Source organism: Zychaea mexicana (assembly GCF_025766255.1).
Source record: "Zychaea mexicana strain RSA 1403 chromosome Unknown BDB00scaffold_3, whole genome shotgun sequence".
Lineage (NCBI taxonomy): Eukaryota > Fungi > Mucoromycota > Mucoromycetes > Mucorales > Lichtheimiaceae > Zychaea > Zychaea mexicana.
Genome location: NW_026516666.1, coordinates 11,661 through 37,291, shown reverse-complemented (window position 1 = coordinate 37,291; position 25,631 = coordinate 11,661). Strand labels below are relative to the sequence as shown.

At 40.4% G+C, this 25,631-nt stretch overlaps 6 protein-coding genes across 6 annotated transcripts; 1 reads left to right on the top strand and 5 right to left on the bottom strand.

Annotated features, from left to right (window-relative positions):
• Positions 1-291: 291 nt before the first annotated feature.
• On the bottom strand, positions 292-1,176 carry BDB00DRAFT_796836 (uncharacterized protein). The gene is made up of 2 exons (XM_053121500.1): positions 649-1,176; positions 292-530 (listed from the first exon to the last, which is right to left on the bottom strand). The coding sequence occupies exons 1-2, from the start codon at positions 761-763 to the stop codon at positions 379-381; spliced, it is 267 nt and encodes an 88-aa protein (XP_052985096.1). The 5' UTR covers positions 764-1,176; the 3' UTR covers positions 292-378.
• Positions 1,177-1,626: 450 nt separating this feature from the next.
• Positions 1,627-3,339, bottom strand: BDB00DRAFT_796831 (malate dehydrogenase, NAD-dependent). Its single transcript, XM_053121499.1, has 4 exons — positions 2,991-3,339; positions 2,801-2,913; positions 2,546-2,720; positions 1,627-2,397 (listed from the first exon to the last, which is right to left on the bottom strand). Exons 1-4 carry the CDS (start codon positions 3,125-3,127, stop codon positions 1,842-1,844), a joined length of 981 nt encoding a protein of 326 aa, XP_052985095.1. The 5' UTR covers positions 3,128-3,339; the 3' UTR covers positions 1,627-1,841.
• Positions 3,340-9,313: 5,974 nt separating this feature from the next.
• BDB00DRAFT_796817 (uncharacterized protein) lies at positions 9,314-11,393 on the top strand. Its single transcript, XM_053121498.1, has 3 exons — positions 9,314-9,610; positions 9,732-10,806; positions 10,911-11,393. Exons 1-3 carry the CDS (start codon positions 9,498-9,500, stop codon positions 11,277-11,279), a joined length of 1,557 nt encoding a protein of 518 aa, XP_052985094.1. The 5' UTR covers positions 9,314-9,497; the 3' UTR covers positions 11,280-11,393.
• A 3,832-nt stretch (positions 11,394-15,225) lies between these two features.
• BDB00DRAFT_783465 (glycoside hydrolase superfamily) lies at positions 15,226-16,532 on the bottom strand (the record flags this gene model as incomplete). Its single annotated transcript, XM_053120382.1, is given in 8 exon segments — positions 15,226-15,320; positions 15,390-15,399; positions 15,492-15,560; positions 15,647-15,719; positions 15,797-15,857; positions 15,972-16,215; positions 16,354-16,448; positions 16,460-16,532. 8 exon segments carry the CDS (start codon positions 16,530-16,532, stop codon positions 15,226-15,228), a joined length of 720 nt encoding a protein of 239 aa, XP_052985093.1.
• Positions 16,533-18,381: 1,849 nt separating this feature from the next.
• BDB00DRAFT_745459 (uncharacterized protein) lies at positions 18,382-18,723 on the bottom strand (the record flags this gene model as incomplete). The annotated part of the gene is made up of 1 exon (XM_053118528.1): positions 18,382-18,723. A coding segment is annotated over one exon (342 nt), but the record flags the coding sequence as incomplete, so codon positions are not given.
• A 422-nt stretch (positions 18,724-19,145) lies between these two features.
• Positions 19,146-19,589, bottom strand: BDB00DRAFT_866903 (uncharacterized protein; the record flags this gene model as incomplete). Its single annotated transcript, XM_053126282.1, has 2 exons — positions 19,146-19,238; positions 19,344-19,589. 2 exons carry the CDS (start codon positions 19,587-19,589, stop codon positions 19,146-19,148), a joined length of 339 nt encoding a protein of 112 aa, XP_052985091.1.
• Between the last annotated feature and the right edge of the window lie 6,042 nt (positions 19,590-25,631).

Here is a 25,631-nt window from a genome sequence, read left to right as displayed (position 1 = left end):
GGTTGGATGTTCTGGTGGGAAAAGAAAGAAAGCGACGTGTTTGTTTATAGCGTCTTTGTTTGTTTGTTGCACATATAACAGTAATATGCAATTTGTGAAATTTTGACAATCGGTCAAGTGACCCAGTGTGGCACCGACATGATTCCTTCTATAATTATACTTTTGCGATACGGCACCCATCCACACGCATGATTGCAATGAATATACTTGGTAACATAAAGTGCCTTGAAACACTACAAAGAAAACAGCTTTGTTTACACAACATAACAAACGGCGTTTATTATGCATTGGGTATACAAACATACATTTTCATATTAGAGTTGCTAGTAGCAGGAGTAATCTACCTTCTCTCTCTCTCTCTCTCTCTCTCTCTTTATTTTATAGATACATAGCGGCTACTAGATGGAGAGATACGCCTTGTACCACTCGTGTCTTCATACAAGTTGAAGTCGACATCCAAAGCTGGTACTGAGCATACACCGTTAACCATGGACAGTAGTACCATGATGCTTCTATCAAGTAATCTTGCCCTGTACTCATACTCAGTATACAATACCGATGCATATCTTGAAACCTAGTGGATCATATACTACCCTCTTTCCACTCATTCTTTTAATAACAAGCTCCTCATGAAAGGGGTATACATACAAATTTTTAAGTGTCGTATGCATTTTCTGACTACAGTAGCTTTGAATGATCTGGTATGGTACCAAGTCGCATAGTTAACAAGCAGTAAAGAGAGTAGCCTTCTACAACAAACCATAGAAACCACATGTAGGCGAATGTCTCATGATGATTTTCGAACGAGCGACACATGATTTTTTTTGCTGACATTCTATATTTCGTGTTCTCGGAGAAGGGCCGACATTAATGAACAAAAGAATTTGCACTGACGCTTGTTGTCCTGATAACATCTGCCTCCTTTTATCACCTCACACGGGGAAGATATATAGTCGAGATGTCGCTACGTATATATACACAGGATTAAAAGTATCGAAATCTTGCATTATCGTTGTCCTGTCAATGCGCAACAGCGGTCATATCACTTGGCTCTTAACTACGTACCTAACGCTTATTGCATAACTAAAGCTAAATTAGAGTTCGAAAAAGTCCCGCCCGACTCTAAAAAGGTCCCTGCACGCGCACCTTTGCTGTCTCCCTTCCCTCCCCAAAAAAGTGGCGCTGATTAGAACGGAAAATTTCAGAACCGCTGAGCATTACACATGCCAACGATAGCGATCATCTCGTCCATCATTAGAGCGCAAAAGGTGGGAAAAGGAGCTGGTCTGAATGGGCTAAATCTGGGAGCGTAACGCTAGCAGATGGCATTATATATAACAGCTTAACGTGTATTACATGTACGGCGGAAAGATTTATTTATCAAAGTTGGGACCGGACATTTTACCATATTTTGCTAACGCTCCCAAACGTGAAACAGGAGAGGAAATGTCTCCTCGGAACACGCTTCGAAGAACACAGAAAAAGGAACGAATGAAAAGACATGATCTAACCATCCGTGAGGCGTGTGGGTGGTGGTGCGCCTCGATTGCACTATCGAATGATCGGTGGGCGTACTAGATCCCTTCTCAGCAACGCCCAATCCATGCTGCCACGTTACAGTTGTGTATGTTCCCGTAATATTTGGAGTTTTATTGATACATTTACAGTTTGAAACAAAAGGCAGACATGCTATATCGTATATGTACAGCTAGACCTTCTTTTTAGGGCTTAAACGGCTCGGGGGGAAGAAGTGTATGGTATGTTTTTTTATGCACAGGAAAAGAGGAAATTGAGAGCGTGTGTTTGTATGTGTCGTATGTCGTGGTAGATGAGGTTGCACTTTACTCGAATGCAGCACCCTTGGCAATGTTGCCCTTGAGCTCAGCACCGGCAGCAGTGAACAGGGTCTTTTCGTAATCAGAGAGAGAGCCGATAGGGAAAGCCTTCTTGACACCATTGGGACCCAACTCGACGGGAAGAGAGAAGTAGGTGAGCGAGTCGTCGCCAGTGGCTTCCTTGACCGACTGGACAGCGTCAGCATCAGCAGCAGCCAAGTCAATGTAGGTGCATTCGGTGACGGAAGTACCGTTGACGGCAGCCTCAATGACGTTCAAAGCGAAACGAGCACCGGCGAAGGCCATGGACAAGGTGGCGCTACCAGCACCATCCTTGGCCTTGACAACCTCATCACCACCAAACTGAATACGGTTGGTGACCTTTTCGATCTGTTCCTGAGACAACTTGTCGGTGCCAGGGACCTGCGACAACAAGGGCAGGATGGTGATTCCGCTGTGGCCACCGAGAACCTTGCATTCAACATCCTTGGGGCTCTTGCCGATCAATTCACCAATGAAAGTCGAAGCCCGGACAATGTCGAGCGTTGTGACACCAAAGATTCTAAAAGAAAGATGATGCACTTTTTAGTCTCTTCTCGTGTCCACCCACAAAGGGAATCTTCCCAGTTTATTCCATGCCTTCCTGACCTGGCCTCACACAACACACTCCTCTCCCCATCCCCCCAACAAAGCAGAAAAGAAAAGTTTACCTGCGAGGATCATAGACGTTGTGCTTCTTGAAGACCTCGGCAACGATAGGGACAGTCGAGTTGACGGGGTTGGAGATGATGCACATGAAAGCCTTGGGCGCGAACTTGGCAGCAGCAGTGGCCAAGCCACGGACAATACCAGCGTTGATCTTGAACAAGTCGTCGCGGGTCATGCCTGCAATTCATAAGGTGGGGTCAGTCATTGGCACTGTGATTCCCCTTTCCTCTTTTAAAAAGATATATTTGAATCCCTACCAGGCTTGCGAGGAACGCCAGCTGGGATCACGACAATGTCCGAGTCCTTGATAGCCTCCTCGAGCTGGTCAGCACCAACGTGGCCAGTGACCTTGGACTTGGTGTTAATGTGGCTAAACACACAAGTCGATAAGTTTTCAAACTTGTCTGGGGCAAATGACGCGTCTCTTTTTTGTTTCTTTTACGTTACCTGAGATCAGCAGCAACACCGGGAGTGTTGACAATATCGTAAAGGGACAAGTGCGAGACAAGCTCGGACTGCTTCAAGAGCAAAGAAAGGGGTTGACCGATACCACCAGCAGCACCGCAAACAGTAACTTTAACCATGTTTTGTTGTTGTTGTTGTTGTATTGAAAGAAAGAGAAAAGAAAGAGAGTGTGGGCAGGACCAAGGAAAACGAGTTTACGTCTCAGTATTTATATTCCGCTTATGCTGTGGAGGAGGGTTGGTTGGTGTTTCGTCTTGACCCCGCGAAATATTTCACATGCAGCACAAAACCCTAACCGGATCGCATGTGAATCCATCGCTTCCTGCTCGTTCCGATGCGACTTTGATCCCAGAAACGGAGAGGATGGGATGTCATTACTGCTCGCTGCCTCCTCATCATCAAATGACATCATCCAAATGAAGTTGTCTGATACATGCTATGCGTATGATGCGTGTATATCTTCGGCAACTGTCGGCGGCTTGCTTTGTAGGCCCAATCATGTTGCTACTCTCTCTCTACATATATATATATATATATATATCCGGGAAGGTAGCGTTTTCGTTTAGATCAAAACAAAGACCACTACTACCTTCTTCCCTCCTCTCGGACCCTTCCGTGATTTTTTCATTTACGCATATTGCAACATTTCATACTTGCGCTCAGGACACATACAACACTTTCAGCCGATCAATTTCTTTATTAATTACCACAGTTGATGACCTACCGTGAGTAGCCAAATAGAGTGACAGAGAGGACAAGAGCTCTCTCTTATTCTTATTCTCAAGTTGCAACTTCACTAAAAATTTATGGTTGAGATTCCTTTTTGCGCCCATTGTGGAATAGTGTTGGACCAACGTCAAAGGGAAAGTCTTGTGCAAATAGGCCCGGTCCGCCCGAAACTTATCTTCGACAAAAAGAGAGACATAGCAAGTGAAAAGAGAGTGCCAGGGGCCAAAACGGTGGTATACGTTAAGGGGCCGTGTCGCACAGACCGACCGACCCGGTTGTCAAGCGCTTCGTCCACACCCGAACGTGTATCGTGGCAGCAGCCGGAATATACTCCATAGTCAGGTATCTCAAAAATTCTCAGTATAGCGACACATTTTATTAAACCCGCGGGCCCAGTTATTCAAATAAAGCCAGAGCATAGCGAGCTTTCTCGAACATGAGTAGACGTAGCTCAACAATGATCGAGAATTCCTCATCATACAAAGAGGCTCAACACTAGTAAGACGACAACACTGCTAAGCTCTCTGTATCAGCAACCGCTAGACGCTTTCAGCTCTCTGAAGAAATGCAGCCCATCGTTACTGCCTCCCGATTTGAATGTTGATCTATCCAAAAACAAGTGAGTAACCCACCTGGTCTGCTTTATTTTGAGTTTTACGAGAGATCGATAAACTGAGCCACTCAGATGCGCAATAGGACAAGCACGAGCCAGCAATGTTTCGAGCCCATAATACAAGGCTCCTTACACCTTTCCACACCCTACATAATCGTTCTTTCTCTCTTCCTTTACCTATAGAATCCCACCATTTCTTCTCCCTCTTTCGATAGGCTCACTTTTTCGCTCACACCGCAGGGCTTTTCAGGTAATGCAACATTCTCTGGTTTCTCTTTTGATTTCATACAAGTCTATAATTAGCGTACAGCAAGATAGAAATGTGACCAGCGTACTGTTGAAGAATCTTCCACTTATCAACATATAAATCATTACCTAAACAAAACGATCTCCAGACACTGAGTATAGCATCTTTCTCTTATGACGTATGAAGCAAGCTACGATTACGGCATGTCGGTGGCTTCAGGATCTTCTTGGATGCCTAGCTCTGCTGCAGCAATTTAATAGTTTCGTCCCCATTTTCTGCGCGTGCCATCACCATTATGAGGTCTGCAAATGAGACCATCAGCGCGTCCTCAGGGCACACCTTCCCTCCGTCCTCTTCTTCGCCTACAACGCTCCCCTCGTCGGCATCTACGAGTGCGTCTCCTAGTTGTGCTGTTGCTGTTCCTCACAATAATGCTGCCATGACTGGCCATATACTTTTTTGAACAGCATCTCGGCGTCAGGCAACTTGCGGGTTATAAGGTTCTTGTAACCACCACCCCGTGTTTCGTTGCTGATTACAGCAACAAGTCGTTGGCACCTGTTCAGCGCATACAGCTTCAGTTGCTTCTCCTCTTCTATAATGTATTTGAGAAATGCTGTGAAAAGGCCGCCGCTAAGCTCAACATTTTCATTGACAATTGTTTTTGGATAATTACCTCCAACAAAGAAAGCTCCTCAGTTGCACGTCTTCTATTCATGTACTGGCGAAGAGCACGAAAGTCGATTTCCTCTGTTGATGTATCGGGATCCCAAAAAGGACAACTATCTAATGATTTAATATCATCAAATTTGACATCTTGGTAAGTCGGGTCCAACAATTTGCATGCTTCGTTGTATTGACTAAGAATCGTTTTTGCTCTTGCTGTTGCATTGTTGACTGATTTAAGCATTTGCGAGCTTGTTGTGTGTCCTAGACTTGTAATTTATCAGCCTTCAGTTTTTTTTTTCATTTGGTTATCTTACTTATTACCTAATTTGCCCGAGCGATGGAGTACGTCTTTCAATAACGCTTGACCAATGAGTAGAGTTTTGAGCATGGACTTTGCAATGTTACGGTTTCTTTTCTTCTTTCTTTCTTGTACAGCGATGTATTCAAGAGACGATTTAGTCCACCTTTCATTTATCGTGTTGATACCGAGTCTGCGCTCGTAGCTCTTAATGTTATTCAGCGCTTTGGTGAACGAGGTCTCAAAGGAAGGCACCTCCGTCAAAAGATCCAACATCTGCTCGCGTGATTCAGATGTTGCTCCATTTAAATGCCTCAGTTTTTCAAGAACTTTAGCGGATTGCTCCCTATGCATCAATTTGGATGAATATATACAATAATATAATAGTAATAAGTAATGGAAGTCGCATAAGTAAATACTACATGCGTTGATTAACTTACTCTGTGCTATAGTATATTTCCAAGTGATGAACGTATTTCTCTCATCTTCTTCTCTCTCAGTTAAATGAGCGGAATGATCGTCAAGTATTTTTTGCGCAAGCTTGTTCCATTCTGCTCGCATTTCGTGATTTGTTTTGGAAGCAAGAAGCCTTGCGCTGTTTAGGTACCGCAATGCTTTAAGAAGCATTTTTCTTACGCCGAGCTAATCTTGCAGCTAGAGAATTCAGAGCTGGTTAGTACAGATATCTGTATTTATTTATCCAGTAAGCTTACGCAAGTTGCTATACGAATTGCTTTAAAATGAGATATAGCATGGCAGAGTGTCAACATTCTGTTCTTAGGCGTCGTTGGTCCAAAGCCGCTTCATGCCCTCCCCGCCTGTTAAACCAAGGGCTTCAACATAACGTGGGTTGAAATCCACTTGACACTTCATTAAGTGTGCATAGGCGTGGAAGACACTAACTGCCATTTTCATTTCCTCGTCACCGAGCTCGGGAAAATTACTCTTTTAAACGTATTATCCAAGTAGATGTCAACTTTTACGTTAGCAGTAAACGTACTATGTATCTTACGGATAATTGTTATTCTTACGTACTTTGATCGATGACTTAATACGACTAGCTATATCGTACATTACAATTTCAATTTTGACACCGGATATGCGAAGTACTACATTAATAACTGCACGGGCATACTTGAACCTTTCATTGCAACAAAAAGATATTAAGCATCTAGTGAGCACCTAGTATACATTTATATTAAATAAATGAGTACTTAGCATTGATAACTTTTCTCCAGACTCAAACATATTTGTGAATTCTAAAAGAGTGGCGAGCGCAAATACTTCCTACTAAACTGCATTCGTGGCACCTTGGATCACCATGAGAAGATTTTGCAGTTGCCTTTTAACTGCTGTCACAGGATCTCGCAGTATTTGTTGCTGGCTGAGGCGTTTCTTTATCATTTAGATCTTGTTTCTCATCAGCAGAAAAATATTGCTTGCTAAGATACTTTCCTTTATCGTTTACATTTGCTTTATAGCGTTTCAACTGCATATTTCCATCGATGGCAACGAACATACGCTCCTAAATGCCAAAAACATTGCCTATCTTGTTAAATTTCTAGCTTTCAAATTATAGCAATCAACTGAAGAGTTGTATTACCTGGGGACAAGCAGGGCAACCTTCTTCCTCTTTTACCAGAGGATTTTCAGATACTAGCTTCTCTCCAACAAGCGTAGTTAGCTCTAAATATTTAAAAGCGCGTATCCAAGGTTTTTGCTCAAGGTTTCATCATTCGACAATGTAACATTTTGTTGAGATCATAGATACTACAGTTGTACCCCGGTTTTTGCAACCCCTGGATTTGCAATTCCTCGTATATCTGCAACTTTTGTTGAAGAATCCCAAAAAAACTTAGTAGTTTCGCAAATTTGCAACTTGCAAATGAGTTTATACGATTTGCATGTTATCGGGGTAAAAACAGCTTCAATTTTTGCAATATCAACTGAAAGAAGCATCTGTTGCGGATTATGAGGAATAAAATGATGCGGTTACTGCAAGATAAATGTGTAAATATGACATAAAAATTATTATTTGGTAGTTGAGCCAGTAGAATCGGGACACATATATAGCACTGATTGGATTGAATCCATAAAAGAAATGATGAAGATGTAAGAAAAAGGGAACATACTACATATAGATATAGAAATAAAATGTTTGCTCAAAGGAGCTCGAAGAAGTCATCAAGGGATGACTGTCGGGAGAATGATTGCTGCCTGAGACTCTCTGGAATCCTACGCAAAGACTTTTTTAAGTCGTAGTTATCGATATTATCCAAAAAGCTCAAAACTCCTGCAATTGCAACCTGTTTTTCCTTCGACGTTGGCCCTGGAATAGGCGAATCAGCACTTTCGTCCACCGCCCGCTCAAGTGCTCGTCGTAGGTTCGATCCTCTTGCTTAGAGGTGAACTTGTGGAACGATTTTGTCATGCTTAAAAGAGCTAATAATTATCAAACCACTAGACAGCTTCAATGAAAGAACGGTTTTATATATGCAAGTAGTAACATTTAGAGCTGTATGAATATTCCCAAAGAACGTATCGTACATCATCTCTGACAGATAAACAATGGGCTAGTGTTAATAGGATGACTTATCCAGTGTATACTTAAAGCAGAATTGTTTACCCCGTTACTTGCAAATCCTCACTTTTTGCAAAAAAAAATCGGAAAACCCTCGGTTGCAAAAACCGGGGTACAACTGTATGCCAATAGTTCGTATTTAGTACTGTATCTCGTGTATATACTAACAGGGTAAATATGAACGCGCGATACAGTGCTTCCGAAAGCTTGAACTGCTGTATGTCCGTATCCGCTAAGCGTCGCATAGAATTCCAACAAGGAGAGATGGAAAGTCATTTCAGGTCGTTGGGGAGTTGCTGCAAATAGGTGATGTTGGATGAGAAACACAGTGGCTGATGGATAACATTTTTTGCAGAAAGTGAAGTGCTCATTGCATATGATGCCTATAAAAGTATTAGTATTGAATAGAGCTGCAGGATTTGAGCGAATGTATGTAGCCTTGTACCAGTGTAGTAAATGCTGTCAACTGAAAGAGAACGCAATTGAGGAGTCTCGCAACCGCTTCTACATGGATCGATATAGCTGGGACTCGATGCTTCGTAATCTAGAGCTCCATTTTTAAGGAGTCGATATAAGCATCTGCAAGTAAGGGCATTGCTTCCTCCCAGGCAGCATTGGCTCGCTCTACCCTTTCTTGATGACGACTTTGAGGTTGGGAATCGTTATCTGCCCCAATGGCTGGATCCTCAAAATCCTCACCAATACTGGCCAGATATCACATCCTACTGTAATTAGTCCTTTGCTAAACTCCAAAACAGTTTTCTATACCATTCATACCATAATGAATTGCTACTGGATGCGAGGCACTATTTGTGTGGGCACATTTTTCGAGAGCCGAAGGATCGTCTTCAAGACTATCCACATTCAACAATCGTTTTTGTACGGATTCAAAAACTGGTTTCCCTGTTTTGTCTAACACGACGTTGTTGTTATCGTCTTGTTTACGGTCATGTTGAGTACTATAAGTTTCAGGTCATAATTCACTGTCATCGTATTTAACCCTTCTAACTTTCTTTCTAGGTCGCATGATACGAGCACGGGTTGACTTAAAACCAAGAAGAAAAGGCAAGAGAAACGAAGAACAAGAGAAAAAGAGAACAAAAGGAAAATGTGGCTATACAACTTATTATAAATAATCCATTCTTATAGAGGCGTGACAGAAGGAAAATAACTTTATATTTATCGTATCATCTATTTCGTAGATCAATTTTCATTATTTTCATCCTTCCAGTGGTTTATCATCCAAACTCTAATTTAATCGACTACAATGACGTCTATCGGACGAATTTTAGCTGGGAAAATTGTTTCTACACTCATATTGGTTGGCGGATTCACAGTTTAAGAAAACACCAATGTCCAATAAACGAAAACAAGTACAAGGACGACCCCAAATTATATGGGATTGTCCTTCTTGCAACAATGACGATGCTCACTTCTACAGAAAAGGGATTATGGCTGGCACTGCGTAAGTTCTGTATATTTAGTGCACGGAAAAGGGACGGTGAAGGAGTCGGTGAATGTGTGTTTGTGCCTGAAGAAAGAAAGGTTAGAACTTAAACTATAGGAGATTGTTGATCATTACACAGAGAGTGCAAACGATGCGGTCATGTGTGGAAATGGGAAAAGCAAGGCGAAATTGCCTTTGTTGATGCAAGGCCCAAAACGATCGCACATTCTCAACGTACAGCACTAGTCGACGATGCAAATCACTATCCGTCTTCTCTTTTTGGTGGTGACACTGACCTGTCCGATCTAGAATCCTTACAAACAATTTCAACGAATACGATCAGAAGCGGCAGCCGCGCGCAATCAACACGCATGACAGTTGAAGAAGAATACCCCTTGGCGAAAACCCATCAAAAACTTGACTCATTTAAAAAGCTTCTATCATCAATGGAGACCAAGCCTACCGTCATCACCAAAAGAAAAAAGGAAGAGGATGTTGCACTTGAAGAAACGGCGAAACCCAAGAAGCAGCGAACGATCGCGCGTGGTAATGACGACAGGGGCATCGCTAGCGAATCAATGTTTGAAAGATGGCCGAAGAAGCAGCTACCGCCCAAGCGACAGAAACGCAACCCATCAAACGATGAGGACAGTGATGACTGCAACGACGAAGAAAAGAAAATTGGATACAACGAAATTTCTGTCTACCAGGGAGAATCATCTGAATCGGATATCGTTTTTGACGACAGTGATGAGAGCGATGGATTCAGCACGCCGGACGAAGAGAATCATGAAGAGAAGCGATCAAAAAAGAATAAGGGCAAGGGAAAAGCCAGAGCGAAACCTAAGGCAATGAAAACATCATCTCGCGAAACGACGATGCCAATCAAAAAACTCGAGCAAACTCCAGATTCTTTCAATGACGGTGAGAGCGACAGTTCTGACGACAACATCTTTTCCGATCAAGAAGACTTCTATAACTCACCTGAGGCATCGTCATCCCAGAGAAGCAAAAGGCAGAAAGCAGAAAGCAAAGATAGCAGTAGAGGCAAGAATCGTAGCTACACGCAGTATAAACCAAGTCCAACCAGCAAGTATACCCCGTTCTTGCTGTTCAACAAAGAAAACCGTAAACGGATTTGCGATGAGAATCCTGGTATACATAATCGTCAAATCAGCGCAAAAGTGTCAGAAGAATTTCGAAGCCTTCCACCGGTAAGGAATACTTTCTTTTGTGGGGGTGATGAAGAGTGGGAAGGCCCCAATCGACCATGTGCTTCGTTTAACTGACGCCAACATCGAACTGGTAAATTGATTAGGAGGAGAGAGAAAAGTACGAAAACGAATCTAAACGGCTCATAGCAGAAGTGAGACGAGAACGCGGTATACGTGGACGCAACGCACGGATGCCTGGTAATGGATATATCCAATACATCAAGTCAGTCGGTGCCAAAATTCGCCAGGAGCATCCAGAATATTCTATCAAGGATGTAAATTCGGTCATAGGAAGTGAATGGAAGAAGCTGAGCGCCGAGGAGAAACAAAAGTTTAACGACCTTGCAACAAAACTACGCAAGGAATTCGCCGAGAAAAACCCAGAGTATACTGCCACAGCTAAGGCAAAGACAGTACAGCGGATAAAAGAAACAAAGGAAAAAAACTCGCTCAAAAAAGACCGTGATTATTGATAGCCTTAGTGGTAGCAGCAGTCATCTACCAAAGCAAATACGCATTCTTACACGAAGTACTTTATAATATCCATTACCTTTCTTTAACTGAATAAGTAAATAAATATTGCTGGTTTACTATAAAGTTTGTTTTGATCTGACTTGTGGAATATTGTTCAACAAACAAGTGTTATATAGAATATGGTCTATCAGTGTAAGCACAACATAAGCGTCGCATTATGCAGCCCGTGTAGGTTAAATTAGTAAGCGCGTGAAAGTGTGTTTCAGAGAAATAGGTTCAAGTGGAGTTTTGAGTATAAGAGTATCTGAGAGTCATGCATGTAATAAACTACCACCAAATCTCGCTAACTCGATCTTTATTGAGTTCTACTGGCGGTCCTTCCTCGCTTCGCTCGGATCAATGACCCCCCGTGTCAACGGAAACGCGTAGCAAGGGGGTTCCCCCTGTGGAGCGAGGTTACGGATACAACGCTTACAACGGATCAGTATTTCGCTATTAAATGCTTGTTGTCTGTTTTCAATAACAAAAGCAAGGTCATTCATTGTGCAGTGAGAAGTAGTCTATCATAGGAAGTGGTCAAAGTTAGATACTTGACCACCTCCAAAATAAAATGCAATACGAAAAAAAGTGTAGGAAAAGATGATGTAGTGATATAAATAAGAAAGTAAAAGAGAATAGGCGATCAAAAGATTATAGAAGAACTTTGAAAAACAACATTTCGGTTGTTTTGGCCATGCTGACCCGAGATCCTTGAGCTCTTAGGATCTAACATGATTCTAATGGATGAAGGGGTGCGGACGCGTGACAAGGAGGTTCAGGCAAGTAGAGGCCAACAGTGTTGAAAGTTTGACCCTGTGCCTTATTGATGGTCATTGCAAATGCCAGGCAAACAGGGGAATTGTGTGCGTTTTAACTGAATGTGGGAGCGTGTTTGTTATGGGTTAGTGTTATGTGGGGGATTAAGACGATGTTGCCGGCATGAGTTCCAGTGGCTATATCAGCTTCAAGTACATATCGCTGGAAAGAGCGTACAACCAGCCGTGTCCTGTTGCAGAGACCACCCGCAAAAGCATGGCTGGGCAACCGACTTTGAGTTTTAGCGAGTGTGGTGGAAGGTCGGATGGATTCATTGCATTGAGAAGCTCTGGTGGGTATGTGAGTTGATCTTCTGGATCATCCACTGTATCAGCGTTCTGGAATTCAAGTACGGTGCCTAGAAAATGGTTGAGTATCATACCAGATCATTGGTTGCTGAAACGTCGACATTCTTTGGAGTCAAGATAGAGCGACTAATGAGGTAATCACGATCCACGTGTGGTGCGTTGAGGTTGCCGTAAATGGCTTCTATGAGCTCGTACGTGTTGCAATGCGGCATGATTATTCGATCTGGGAGCCGGACTATGTCATCAGTGGTTGACACCAACAGCTCAGCACCATCATCAATGCGCAGTAGATATTGTGCAAACTCGCGAAGCTAGTTTGCGTCATTTGTGTTTGCAGCTTCTTGGACGCGCATGTTGGTTTCAAGGCGGTGGATGGTGACACTTGGCCAAATTGATGAGCGATTTAAGCACTACTGTACGATTTGCGAGCCCAACGCATTTGGCATCACAGGAAGGACCTATTATCAGATACTTTACTGTGAGTACTACCGCTCAATAACAAAAGAATACATAGTAGAAGAGAGTATTCAAAGTTGTATACCTGGCGAAAGTCAACACCAAAGACCATGATTTTCCCACCAAATGGAACATTGGCAAGCGCGGGATCGTCATGTCTCATGAGATACTGTATACATAGTGAATACGTTGATACTTGTATTCAGCATGTTTAAAACGATCACACTTCTCAGATGATGAAGGATTTGAAATGAGCTTCATATCGTGTTAGTGACGGTTATCTGCCTTTTCTCGATGCGATACCCGTCTACTCACAGTCTCATTCATTCACTGTAAAGTAAAGTATCTGACCTGGAGGAACCACACACCTCGGCGCGTCATAAACGTGAGAGAGTAATCTGATTGGATAGATTGAACTGGCTCAAATGCCGCGTAGCATGTGTGTTCGTTACTACTATATAATCGTGCGGCCGCAGCAATCATGCCACTCTTCTTCCTCCTCATCAACTTTTATAGACCAAGGCTATTCAATGTGAGTGTCACTGGAACGGATTAGAAGATCGGAGAGCGTATGTTTATGGTTGTGATTTCTGAAACATGCGGCATAAAGCGTGGCAAATTTGATGAGCATCACACGAAGGAAACAATTATACATGGAAAGAGGGTTTCTCATGATCCGTTTATCTCACTTTCTTTCTTTTTGACACAGTCCTTCTTCCCTTCACGTTGGCTCTCAAAGCACAAAATATAACCAAATGCAAGTGTAAGTACAATATGGAAAGTGCGAAGTGTACTTTGAGGTTTTGCATGTGGTTGTGATATACGAAAGAAGATCTGAATTAGACGTGTCTAATGAAGTGTGCGTACAGCATGCAGCCGCTAATGTTATCCTCCTTTCTCCTCTGCTACTACTGTTGGGTTAATTTTGTCCGGCGGACAAGTAACGGATAGTGAGTATAAGCAGAAGTGGACACGAGCATTGGTAGGTGAGTAGGATGGCCTGGATGCTGGAGATGACGTGTTAAAGATGTGCAGTGTGCACAACAGCGTGACGGGAAAGGATTCCTGACCATGACGTTTGCAGTATGGCAGTCTCTCAAGATTTTTCTCTCTCTCCTCCCTTTTCTTCTCTTATTCTTTTTTCAGAATTGGTCGTGCCCTTCTTGCTTTTCCTCTCTCTGACTCAAGGCACTCTTCCACCAACGCAGTTGGATGCCATAACAGTAAGTATAGCTGGAAAGAATCTTGTGCTAGTGTTTGTCCTTGCGTGTTTGGAAAACCAGGAAGATGTCTGTCATGGCATGTCAAAAAGTGTAACATGTCGTGTACGCAGCTGCTTTTGGATGTTTTTTTACATATTAGAGGCAGGCTCTGCGGTGATCTGTTTGGATTTGGATTGGTTTAGACCCACCTCTCTCTGTCTTTATCGTTTCTGTAAAGCGGCAAAGCAAATGTAAGTATAGCTGGATCCAGCTTGGGATGGAGGAGGGTGGCCATGCCGTGTCAAAAATAAAGATAGCACCGTGGGTGCAGCCCTACAACGAATCTTTTTTTTCTAACTAGAAGAGGTGTTTTTGTCTTGGCTGAAATTCTCTGCTCTGCTCTGGCCGGGTGCTCGGCTTTCCTGTGCCTCATGGTAGAAGTATGGGTAAGTGTAGCACGATAGGATTTTGTGTGTGCGTGTGTGCTTTAAAAGTTTCCCAGTATCTGTTCGTCTCTTTTGTTTCTCGGAATGGCGATAGTGCACAGAAATCTCTATGCTGGTCAAGATTGATGCTCCACTGTCATGCCGCTCCTAGAAGCCGACCTGTCAAGTATGTAGTCCATCGGCTATGATCAGGAGCTATCCATCCATCTGGACGATGGCGTTTGCTTTTTGCTTTGACTTGGACCTGAGGAAGTGGTTAAAAGTCTCATCTTCTTCCTTGCGTTTCCAGATGTATCTTTATCGCCTCATGCGAACGGCATACTCCCACCCCAGGCAGCCTTCGGGCGTAAGTCCTGTCTTTACCATTTACCCCAGCCACGGGTCAAAAGTGCGCTGGTGGTCCCTTTTGAATTCAGGTAATGCTTTGCGTAAGTACTTGCTTTCTCTCTCTCACTCTCGGTGTGCGGGTGGATTTACATGAAAAATGCTGAGTTTTTCTTTTGTGGGTCGAAAAAAAGCTAACTCGTAACCCTAATAAATAGATACAATCCATACTACATACCGCGAATATGCTATCCAACGTTTTAAAAATGACGAAAGATATTCATACTATACAGGTTCTGTAATAGCGGATAGTTACAGATGTATATCAATAAATGATTATTTCCTGCTTTGATTTTATTGAAGATACGTTATAAAAGGATGTAAGCTGAAACAGTAGTTTTGACCATAGTAATTCTTATCGTAGTTGGCCGAGCAGAAAACTTCATCACCTGTAAAAAATATTTTGGATCAGTACAAAGAGAAAATAATCATCGAATTTAGAAAATTAGAGTACATACCTGCATATTGCTGTTTATAAATAGCAAATAAAGACAAAATTATTATTAGCGATTCTCATTTAGAAATTTTTCTACGAGTTTTGATTTAAAAGGATAACCAACCTTAATAGTAGGTGTAGACCAGCCACCGAAAGGAGAGAAGTTGTTGAAGCTCAAAGCGTAATCCCAGCCCTATGAAGTTCAAAAAGAATACAGCAATGAGTTACCCATGTGAAAAGATAAAGAAAGCGCTATTTTAGGTTAGAACGATACCTTACAGCGTACCAAAGGGGTACGGAGCTGTCAAGAACCCAGGATACAGAGCCAGTAATGGTTTGCCATTGGTAGTAGCTATTTCTGGCTATATATAGCAGTAAGTATATAATAGAGGACGTAAGCAATGGGGTTGCTACACAATTGAGTTATACCTGGAGTAGACGCCCCACTTCCAGTCAGAGCTATCCAAAGCCGACTTGAACTGCTGCAGAGCTATTACATTACATTTAGTCAGCACAGACATTCCTCTTCCACTATCGTGAACAAAAGGGAGATATAGAATGAAAATTATCGATAATAGAATAAATGCTCTTGAATTAAGCTTACTTGTTCGGGCAGCGGAGGTCGAGGGCCAATTGTTAGCAGCAGAATCGACTTCAACATCGAGCCACAAAGTACCAACAATCATATTGTTGTCGCCAACATAGGTAATGATCTCGTTAAGCTGAGTAGCAGGCGACTTGCACGTGGAGCGGCCAGTGCAAGGGAGCCAGTAAATATCAATCGAGGTGAATCCGGCAGATCTGGCATTCAAGTAATTCTGGTAGCAGTTTGAGTCAATCAGGCCTCCCTGTGCACATTGTCAGATTATAAAGAGCGTTAGTTTCATTAACGCGTCTCTTTCATTATCTCATATAGTACTTGGCAGTGTTTTTCCAGACACATCTAAGCTGCTGTTCTTGATGCTTGTCCGAGCATGATTGCTTACCGGATTTCTGCCCCAGGCTTCGATGTAGCAACGGATAATAGCATGATCATAGCCATAGTTCTTAACACATGACAAGGAGCTCGTACTGGTCAAAGCTAATCCACACCGGTGTCAGCATAAACATGGCCACTAAAGGTTGACGCCAATGCCAAAACGGCAAGTAGCAAATAGTTCTTCATATTGGTTTAGGCTGCAGAAGTAGTTTAAAGGTGCAAGGTCTATAAGAAGAAACGACTCGAGAGGACAACTTACAACTATCCTTTTTTCGACTTAGCTTTTATAAGCAATGAGCTAATAGCCTGTGCTACCATCAACGCGAGAGAGAGAGATTTATTCTTCGTCCTTCGTACGATTCTTCCTGGTACGGCTTGGTGGAATCGAGTCTTAAGACAGCAGAAGAAGAAACAGATAGTTCGCTGTGTGGTCGGATTTGTTAAAAACTTCCTTTTGCTCAAAACAATCCTGCCACCTTGTCAATGCAAGCTAATTCTGTTTTGGAAAGCCTTTGCTTTTTATGTAGGTCAGCTCAATCTGGAAACTGACGAACATGTTAAAAATTCTCTATTGCTCAACTTGCACCTTGCGTGCTTATTCTTTTGAGCATGTATATTATATACTTATTTCTTGAAGTCACTGCTTTAAAAAATACTATAGCAATAATACGTTGTAGTGATATTAGTATTTCATCAAATTATCCTCAAGCGAAACCAATTTTCTTTATGCGTTTTTCTTCTTCAAGAGATAAAGGAATAAAAGAAGGCAATTGAAGGGTCTTGAGTAGCACAAGGCTTAAACACAGCAAAAAAGAATCTATGTCAGATAATTTTACTTTCTTTAACGTTGTACACGATATCAATTATAGCGAGTGTAGCTAGTATTTATAACCTGTACGCATAGTACTGAGGAGGAATAGCTGCTGTTACATATTGACTAATGTAGTATACATAAGACTCGTAATCATTATTGGATAACATAGTCTGCATGTGCTATTTATCTGTGATGTGTGAGATCGCGATGATGATGTGTCCCCCAGATCTTTGTAGTAATTAATTAAAAATTACTAATTAATATTATAATTTTTTTAGATAATTAAGTTCTGGGAACAGAGTTTATCTTCTAAACCTAGAACAGGGCTTAAGCTCTAGTCTAAATAATTAATTAAATTAATTTACTAAGTCTAATGGCTTAATGACGATAAAATTAATAATCAATATTTTTTTTTATTTCTTATTAAATCTTAATTTTATTTTGAAGAATTTTAAAGAAATATTAAGATTATATATATATAATTATTTACTCATGATGCTATTATCATTTATTGAGGTACTTATTGTTATTGTACTATTATTAATGTCTGTAGCTTTTATTACTATTGTAGAACGAAAAGCTATGGGATCTATGCAAAGACGACTAGGTCCTAATAAAGTAGGATATTATGGTCTGTTACAACCATTAAGTCAAGTGGCATCTCTTAATTAATCTTCAAGAGTAAAGTCAGAAGATTATAGAGATGAAAATAAGACTATATGCTGGGAAATTCTTAAAATTTGCTATACCTTATTGGTTACAATTAATAAATTCGAATTATCAGCAGGAAACTAATTAAAAAGATTAGAATCCTCAATGATCACATGTCTTACATTTTTATAAAATGTAATAATATGATCTATTTACTCAAAGAATGTTGTAAAATTTGGGAAACTATTTTATTTAAACTTTGTAATCAAATTAAATTCATACACTAAATATAGTGTTTTATTAATTATTATTTTATCTATTATAATTTTACACGTAGAGACGTAGTTAATAGTAATTTAGCTGAGAGGCAACCTTGGTACCCGAATCTCGGTCACCTGTATCTTGTTCAGCCAGTGTGAAGATTGTATATGGTCAGGATCGATGGTCATCAGTAAGTGAGCTTGATGAACGACAGAGTGTATATGTAGAAGGAAATTAGAAGCGCATTCTGATTTGTCGCAATTGATGAAGTACATCGTACTATGATATCATACGTGTGGATGTGCTTTCTGCCAATAAACTTGCTTTTTTGATCGATGCAATGTTGAGAAAAATTGCAGTTGTCTTTGCTTGGTCATGATCGAGATCGAAGTGGACATGTGTGCCACTGACACTTGGAGGCTTAATAGTATCGATTCGCAGTGACGATGTCACCAGTAGATTCCATGATTTAGTGCCGATGATAAGCTTCTTGCCATCACTGTCCATTTTTGTCGTGATCCACACATTTGGGTACTTGGTATTGTCTAGGGGTAACGTGGTCGAAGGTGGTGATCCCTTTTTGGTAGAGAAATTTTCTCGATGGACATCTACCATTTGAGTTCGGCCGTAAACTTCCCCACAGTTGATAATCATTGCCTCGGTCATGTTATTGATTGCAATTGCGCCAGCTAGCATTTGCGCACAAACAACTGGAAATATAGAAACGGGTATTAATCCTTAACAGTAATTTATAAAAGGTTTTATTAATTAAATATATATAATTGTTTAAAAATATATAGGAAAAAAAAATTAGATTATAATTTTTTTATTTTTGAAACATTTAAGATATTTTCTTTAATTTTTTTTTTAATTCATATAATATGTATAGGTTTTGTATAAACATGTTTAAACCATTAAAAACAAAATATTCTTTTATGATTAATTCAAATCTTATAATAGTGGAATGGTAATGAGCAAGTCCCTTCTCTAGCCGAGGAATACTTGGACGAAGGCTAGCTTGATAGTGAAAGACATAACTAAAATTAATATACTGTTTACAGTAATAATAATTGTTAAGGATTGAAACTCAACACAGTCCAGTCTGTGTTGAGCATATTGGCGATTTCTGGAGACATTTCAGCATACGAGTGTTTTATCAGATGATGCTTGTATGGACCGTAGTGTATAATGGACGTAAGGTGTGTTTGTCCCACGGTTGACGATGATGTGTTAGCATTTTCAGTCTACTTTTGTCGTTTTTCTTAGTGGACGTGCTCGATCTGCATTTGATTATCACAATCAGGTTTGATCATTTGCATCAAATTGTCTTTATGTGTTATTGCAGCAAGTTTAACATTATTGGAATCAACTAAGGCAAATGGTTGAAGCTGCATTTCATTCAGAATCCACAGTGCCTTATTTCGAGTTTCTGGTTTCGCAGATACAAGGCGAGATGCACAGAGTAGTGCTTCCTCGTAAGTTCGTTTGGGCGCTGTAGATGCTTCAGGGACTGGCATTGTGATCGTTCGGTGAGAATTCTCACATCGATATTTTCATCATCATCTGATTCACTAGATTCATCGGCATTGCCTCGCGAGTTTAATATGGTGCATTTCGTCTGTAATCGCCAAAACTTCATTTTGTTTCAATTTTCAACTTTAAAATTCAGATTCTTTATTCGGTAATATATGTAACGTGTTAATAGTGAATGGCAATTCTGTGATGTGAAGTATACTCTCTTGAAGAAAACTTTTAACTAATCCCAGTGCTTCTTTTCTGGGTATATCCTACAAATATGCCTAAACAATCTCCCAATCATAAGGGATTGTCTCCTCTTCTATTGTTGTTTGAATTGCCTCGTTCAATGTGGTTCCAGTGACGGTAATACGACCATTATCATTACATTGCTTTTTCTTAGCAGCCTTTTGGTGCTTACTTTGGGGAGCCATGGTAAAACAGTATAGAGAGTGAGGGAAAGCAAATCTCGAACATAATTGGCTGATAGCTATTCACACGGGACCGTAAAAACCCTGACGCGCTTGTGCAACATGTTTCAAATCGCATTCTTCCCTGCTAAATATCTGAAAATTGCCTTTGACCAACCATCTTTGACAGCTATCAACTTTTTTTTAAAACTTTTTTTGCAACTTCTAAACTTCAATAACTATTCTTTACATGCCTAAAAGTGTTTATTAAAGTATAGATTTGAAATATAATGACTTAGGGTAAAGTAGATAGATCTCAAATTTGGAAGAAATTATTGGCGATTACAGATGAAATGCACCATAAATATGTAGAAGAAAGCAGTTATGATGTGTAATGTGGATTACAGTTATGACATGTAATATCGATTATGAGTATCAATCCATAACAATTAATTTTAGTTAAGGATTTCACTGTCAAGCTACCTTCATCCAGGTATTCCTCGGCTAGAGAAGGGACTTGCTCACTACTGTTCCGCCACTATAAGTATTAAATTAAACATAAAGGGATATTACAACATAAAGGGTTTAAACAGATTAATACAAAACTTAAACTGTTTAAAGAATTAAAAAAAAATAAAAAAGAAATACCTTAAGTGTTTCAAAAATAAAAAAATTATAATCTAATTTTTTATTTTTTCCTACATATGTTTAAACAATGATATACATTTAATTAATAAAACCTTTTTTGATTTACAGATAGGGATTAACACCCTATCGAGTCGCTCTTACTGCTTGCTGTTGCTGAGTAGTTGCCACGATGTCTTTTGAAGTGCGATCGTACAGTAGAGCCGGTTGTCATAGATTTTTTGTAAATAGTGCAAACGAACTCGCCGGTAGCTATGTCGCGTTCCAGTACCATCGCAATGGTTTCCCCTAAGTCAAGTGTGAACGAATGAATGATGCTTTTCATATGCACAAAGAAAAAGACAAACCTTGATCATTGCTGTAATTCACTTCGACTGTTGGAGAATGCCCATTTCTCCTGTGGTTTGCTAATTGCCAAGACGTTTCGAAGTGCGTGTCGCAAAATTCACAAATATATTTGGATGTCATTGTCACGGCAACAATTAGTGAAGTGAAACGAAAAAGCAGGTTTTTTATGGCGTTCTAAATTGAAAGAGCAGTTGTAAGCAGTGCAGCTGTATATATCAACAGGTAGGAAATGATCGTGACGGAGTCCATGCGTATCATGTGCTTGTCCACTTATCAACAGTCATGAACTATGAGAGAGTACATCACACACGTCATTGTTGATTTATTATGCAGCTGTAACAGCAAAGTATTCCACACGTGGGCGGCAATGTTTAGAGCGATGCTTCTTATGTGGACAAGAAAAAGACAAACCTTGATCATTGCTGTATTTTACTTCCACTGCTGAGGAATGACGATTTCTTGTGTGGTTTGCCTAGATGTCTCGAAGAACTTGTCGCAAGTTTTACAAACACATTTGGATGTCTTCGTTTTTTCGTGTATGAAGAGTTTATTCAGATGCCGCCAAGGGCGGGCATCGCAGAGAAGAAAATATATGATGTAAACGAAGGCAAAGGAGAGAAAATGCGAACTACGCTATTGTGCGGTTTTCTTGTTGCAGATGATGGAGCATTCGGATTGCGCGAGCAGCAGCAACACCTTGAGGCCAAAATGGCTTTTGATGAAAAATATGTTGCCAGTGTGCGTTCCACAGAGCAAGGGTTGTGCAAGCAGGTTTTGGCTGTGGGTTAGCTGGCCACACGGATTGTACATGAGAATAGTTCAGCAGGCGCTTTGTTCGGGCAAGACCACAAGGAATGTTCATTTGTATCCATACCATCGCAAAAAATGCAGGTGGATGAAGTGACAGTACATATCCGGGCAACGTAGGTGTAAACGAGCTCGACTTGACAGCCCAGCAAAAAGGATCCCTTTAAGAAATTTTTACTTTCTTGAACGATGTACACGATATCAATTATAGCGAGTGTAGCTAGTATTTATAACCTGTACGCGTAGTACCGAGGAGGAATACTGTAGCTGCTGTTACATATTGACTAATGTAGTGTACACAAGACTCGTAATCATTATTGGATAACATAGTCTGCATGTGCTATTTATCTGTGATGTGTGAGGTCGCGATGATGATGTGTCCCCCAGATCTTTGTAGCACAGCATTATATGTGTAACACTTGTCGTTAATTGATTCGAGCGTGGTGCACCTAAAGCAACGCAATTTACTTGTACTCTACCGAACGTCATAAGTTTTAGAGCAGCTTGGAAAGATATACAACAGAATGTACATGTTGTTACTGCGCGAGCCGCTGTCGTGGTGTGTTTTTATGGTACTTTGTTACACACAACGACTGACGCGTTAGCATTTCGCATTGTCTGTAAACGAATGACCCTGCATTAAATTGCCCACGAGAGGAATCTGTTAACAATGTTTAGCACAAGATCACTCATCGATGCATGTAATTTTTGAAGTACAATAACTGGACAAAGGAACAGCCGACTGTTTCTTCTTATCGCCGCAATATATCATCAAGCAGCGTGAGCTAAAAGATATTACTACATCCCCCAAAAAACTAACTTGCACATTTATGGCTACCACAAATATACAGTAAAAACATCTTGGGCCATGCGACAAAATGCTTCCTTGCTACCAAGAGCTTTACATAGACCAAGACTCTCATTCCGCTAAATGTTTTAAAATGCAGTACATAACAGTGACAGAAATATTTTTTCGACATGCAGCAGTGTAGTCAGTTTGACGTATATTCGACTATCATCACAGCATTTTCAGAGCTAGATAGCGATCATTCACTCTTCAATTTGGCTCTAAGGCACGGTGTGTGATTGGCACCGATATCTAAGAAGCTTGCTGCAACCATGCCAACAAATACAACGACTTAATTTGCACGTCTTTTTCCATACAATCACGAATCATGCATCAAACTTGCCGATCTCGGCTACAACCCTATAAACGTAACATCACAATGACATGAGTTCGTCCAGCTGCAGTTACGAACAACCAGGTGGTCTATGAGTACTGCAGACAGATGGAGCTAACAAAGGAGAAGCGCCAGCGTCAATTATCATGCCAATTTAATAACAAGCATCGCTTGACGACCCTGATCCTAAGCGTGCGCCAGTCTCATTACAGGACATCCAGGAGGTCCATACCACAATTCCGTTTTTGAAGTCTCAAAAGCTTACGACAATCACCACGTGGTTGCTTCATCAAAACACAATCTCATATGTATCCGAGATGTTTTCAAGGAGGTAATTCATATGTATCTCCGATGGGCTCGGTTGATCTTGCTGTGAATGTAATGGATCTGGATGGTTATGTTATTGATGTTATTTGTTGAACATAAAAACGTCCTTTCTCAGGTTGCATAATGTGTATCTATCACCTTTAATAATAAAATCTCTCATATGAAATGTTTCTTTTGCTATTGACAACATAATAGAATGGCAGATCCCGCGTTATTATTGTATATAAAGCACTTGAAGAATAAATCGTTTCATCTTTTCGAACCACGTGTATATATTATTCTTTCACGACATCTAAGCAAACGTTGATCAAAGGGGCAAATCTAGATGGCTTGTGAGCTTCACATAAGCTCTACAGAGATTCATTAAATATACCATAGTTGCCATAAAAAGCGATAACTGTAAAAGTAAGATGAGAACCACAACGAAGAAAAAAGGGAAAACGATATTTTTTAGAACCTGTTATGAATTATTTGTATGCCCCTCATCTATATGACGCTGGTTCAAATGATATTGCATTTATAGTAATAAAAACCACCAGACCGTTCTTCATTCTGTTTTAAATGTGCCTCCGTGCTTCGCAATATAATATGAAGATCTTTGTTTCCTTATATCATATTGAAGCACACAGCAGCACTCTAGAAAACAACGTTTTTCAATGACCATCATATAATTATGGTTTTTTGCCATTGTTGATGCTGTGCAACTTTAAGCGTAATTGTCTACGACCAAGAACTATCAGCGCTCTTTGTCTGTAACTGTACTAGTGGATCTGACTCAGCCTCTTGGCAAAGTTCGATTCAGAAAATGAAAATCTAAATAAAGCATTGACACATAGTGGCGATATTCGGATATATTCTTTTTCTTTTTCCTCGTTTTTATATTAGTGGTTAGTACTGTAGATATTGCATAGAGGAAAAGAAAAAAAAAGACATGCAGCAGGAGCAACAATAAAATCACGCACTTATTCAAGGTACTTGTGCTTTATGGTGGCTTCTTGCTTTCTATCCTAGATGATTCTAGGGTACTGTAAATTTTTACGTACTTCACCTTCCTTTTTTGGATTTTTACGTACTTAGCCTCCAAGATTTTACGTACTTAGCCACTCAAATACGTATATCGGTTCTGACGCTGTATATTCGTACTATAAAATTTTACATACTTCCTATTAGGAATTTTACGTACTTCTTGTCTTTTTTGTGCCTCGTTTGAGTAGATCATACAAATAGCTACCATTGATGTAGCCTACTTTGACTCTGTATAACCGTCGCAGCTATAATGGCTACTGTGAATTTTTACGTACTTCACCTTACTGTTTATGCAAAAATTTACATACTTGGCCACCAAAATACATAAATGTTATGAACATTCCTCGACCTCCAGTAAGTGATCATCCTCAACCTCGTTGATGACACATATTAAATCCCCATCCATCCATCATCATCCAAATTATTAACCTTAATACCAATCTTTCCATTTATTCACATCATTAAATTCTATAGTAAAAGATATATTTATATATATATATATCATAGTCTTTGAATGATAAAACATTAGTCAGTTATCTTGTTTCCTCCCTATACCTTGTTCTTGTTTTTTCCCTCACCATCTGGTCTCCTACCTTCTGGTTTCCTTCTTGTCTTGTCCTGTTCTTGCTGTAAGCACCTAGCACATTCTCGTCTGGTGTTTCTGTCCTTGTCTTGTCTTGTCCCTGTCCGCACCTTACAGTAAATCAGTTCTCGCACTGTATATTTGTACTACAAAATTTACGTACTTCTCATTTTGGAGTTACATACTTCCGATTTTACGTACCTTGAGCGCTAAAAGAACCATAGTTATTGTTGTTACCTTGAAGATTTTGTATATATAATTAAATTTCATGGAAGGGTAAGAAAGCCCACACTATGTTTTAAGGTATGTAAAGGTTGATGTACGTAAAAGTTGGTGTTAGTGAGATTGTATGAGTAGTGAGTGTAAGTAATCAAGGAACACACTCAGAAAAAAGAGACTGGTTTTCCTACCAGAGCGACTGCTTTACCTGCAATCGCTGAAAATGGAAGTATGTAAAAATTCGTGCACCCATGCTACTAGTATCTCAAAGATATTGCTGCTAATCGTACTACAACTGCTAAACACTAACGATGTCTATGTCTGATGATTAGATGATTTGCCTCTGCCAGTCTATAAACACCCAGCTGTTAGCCCACCTCCACCGACGTATGCCCAGACGGGCGCTAGCAAGATTTGACGTATTGGCTCTATTACAATATCTCATCCTGGAAGCTTTATATAATTCTTGCTAATGCAATTTTGAAAAAAGTCTTCCAA

Bases quoted from the DNA above. Each gene is read 5' to 3' on its own strand.
- BDB00DRAFT_796836 (XM_053121500.1), bottom strand. From the start codon at position 763: ATGGTTTGTTGTAGAAGGCTACTCTCTTTACTGCTTGTTAACTATGCG. The intron at 531-648 runs GTATGTATACCC...GTATGAGTACAG, and splicing joins CATACGACACTTAAAAATTT to GGCAAGATTACTTGATAGAA.
- BDB00DRAFT_796831 (XM_053121499.1), bottom strand. From the start codon at position 3,127: ATGGTTAAAGTTACTGTTTGCGGTGCTGCTGGTGGTATCGGTCAACCC. The intron at 2,914-2,990 runs GTAACGTAAAAG...TTGTGTGTTTAG, and splicing joins GGTGTTGCTGCTGATCTCAG to CCACATTAACACCAAGTCCA. The intron at 2,721-2,800 runs GTAGGGATTCAA...TATGAATTGCAG, and splicing joins TGGCGTTCCTCGCAAGCCTG to GCATGACCCGCGACGACTTG.
- BDB00DRAFT_796817 (XM_053121498.1), top strand. From the start codon at position 9,498: ATGTCCAATAAACGAAAACAAGTACAAGGACGACCCCAAATTATATGG. The intron at 9,611-9,731 runs GTAAGTTCTGTA...ATCATTACACAG, and splicing joins GGGATTATGGCTGGCACTGC to AGAGTGCAAACGATGCGGTC. The intron at 10,807-10,910 runs GTAAGGAATACT...TAAATTGATTAG, and splicing joins AATTTCGAAGCCTTCCACCG to GAGGAGAGAGAAAAGTACGA.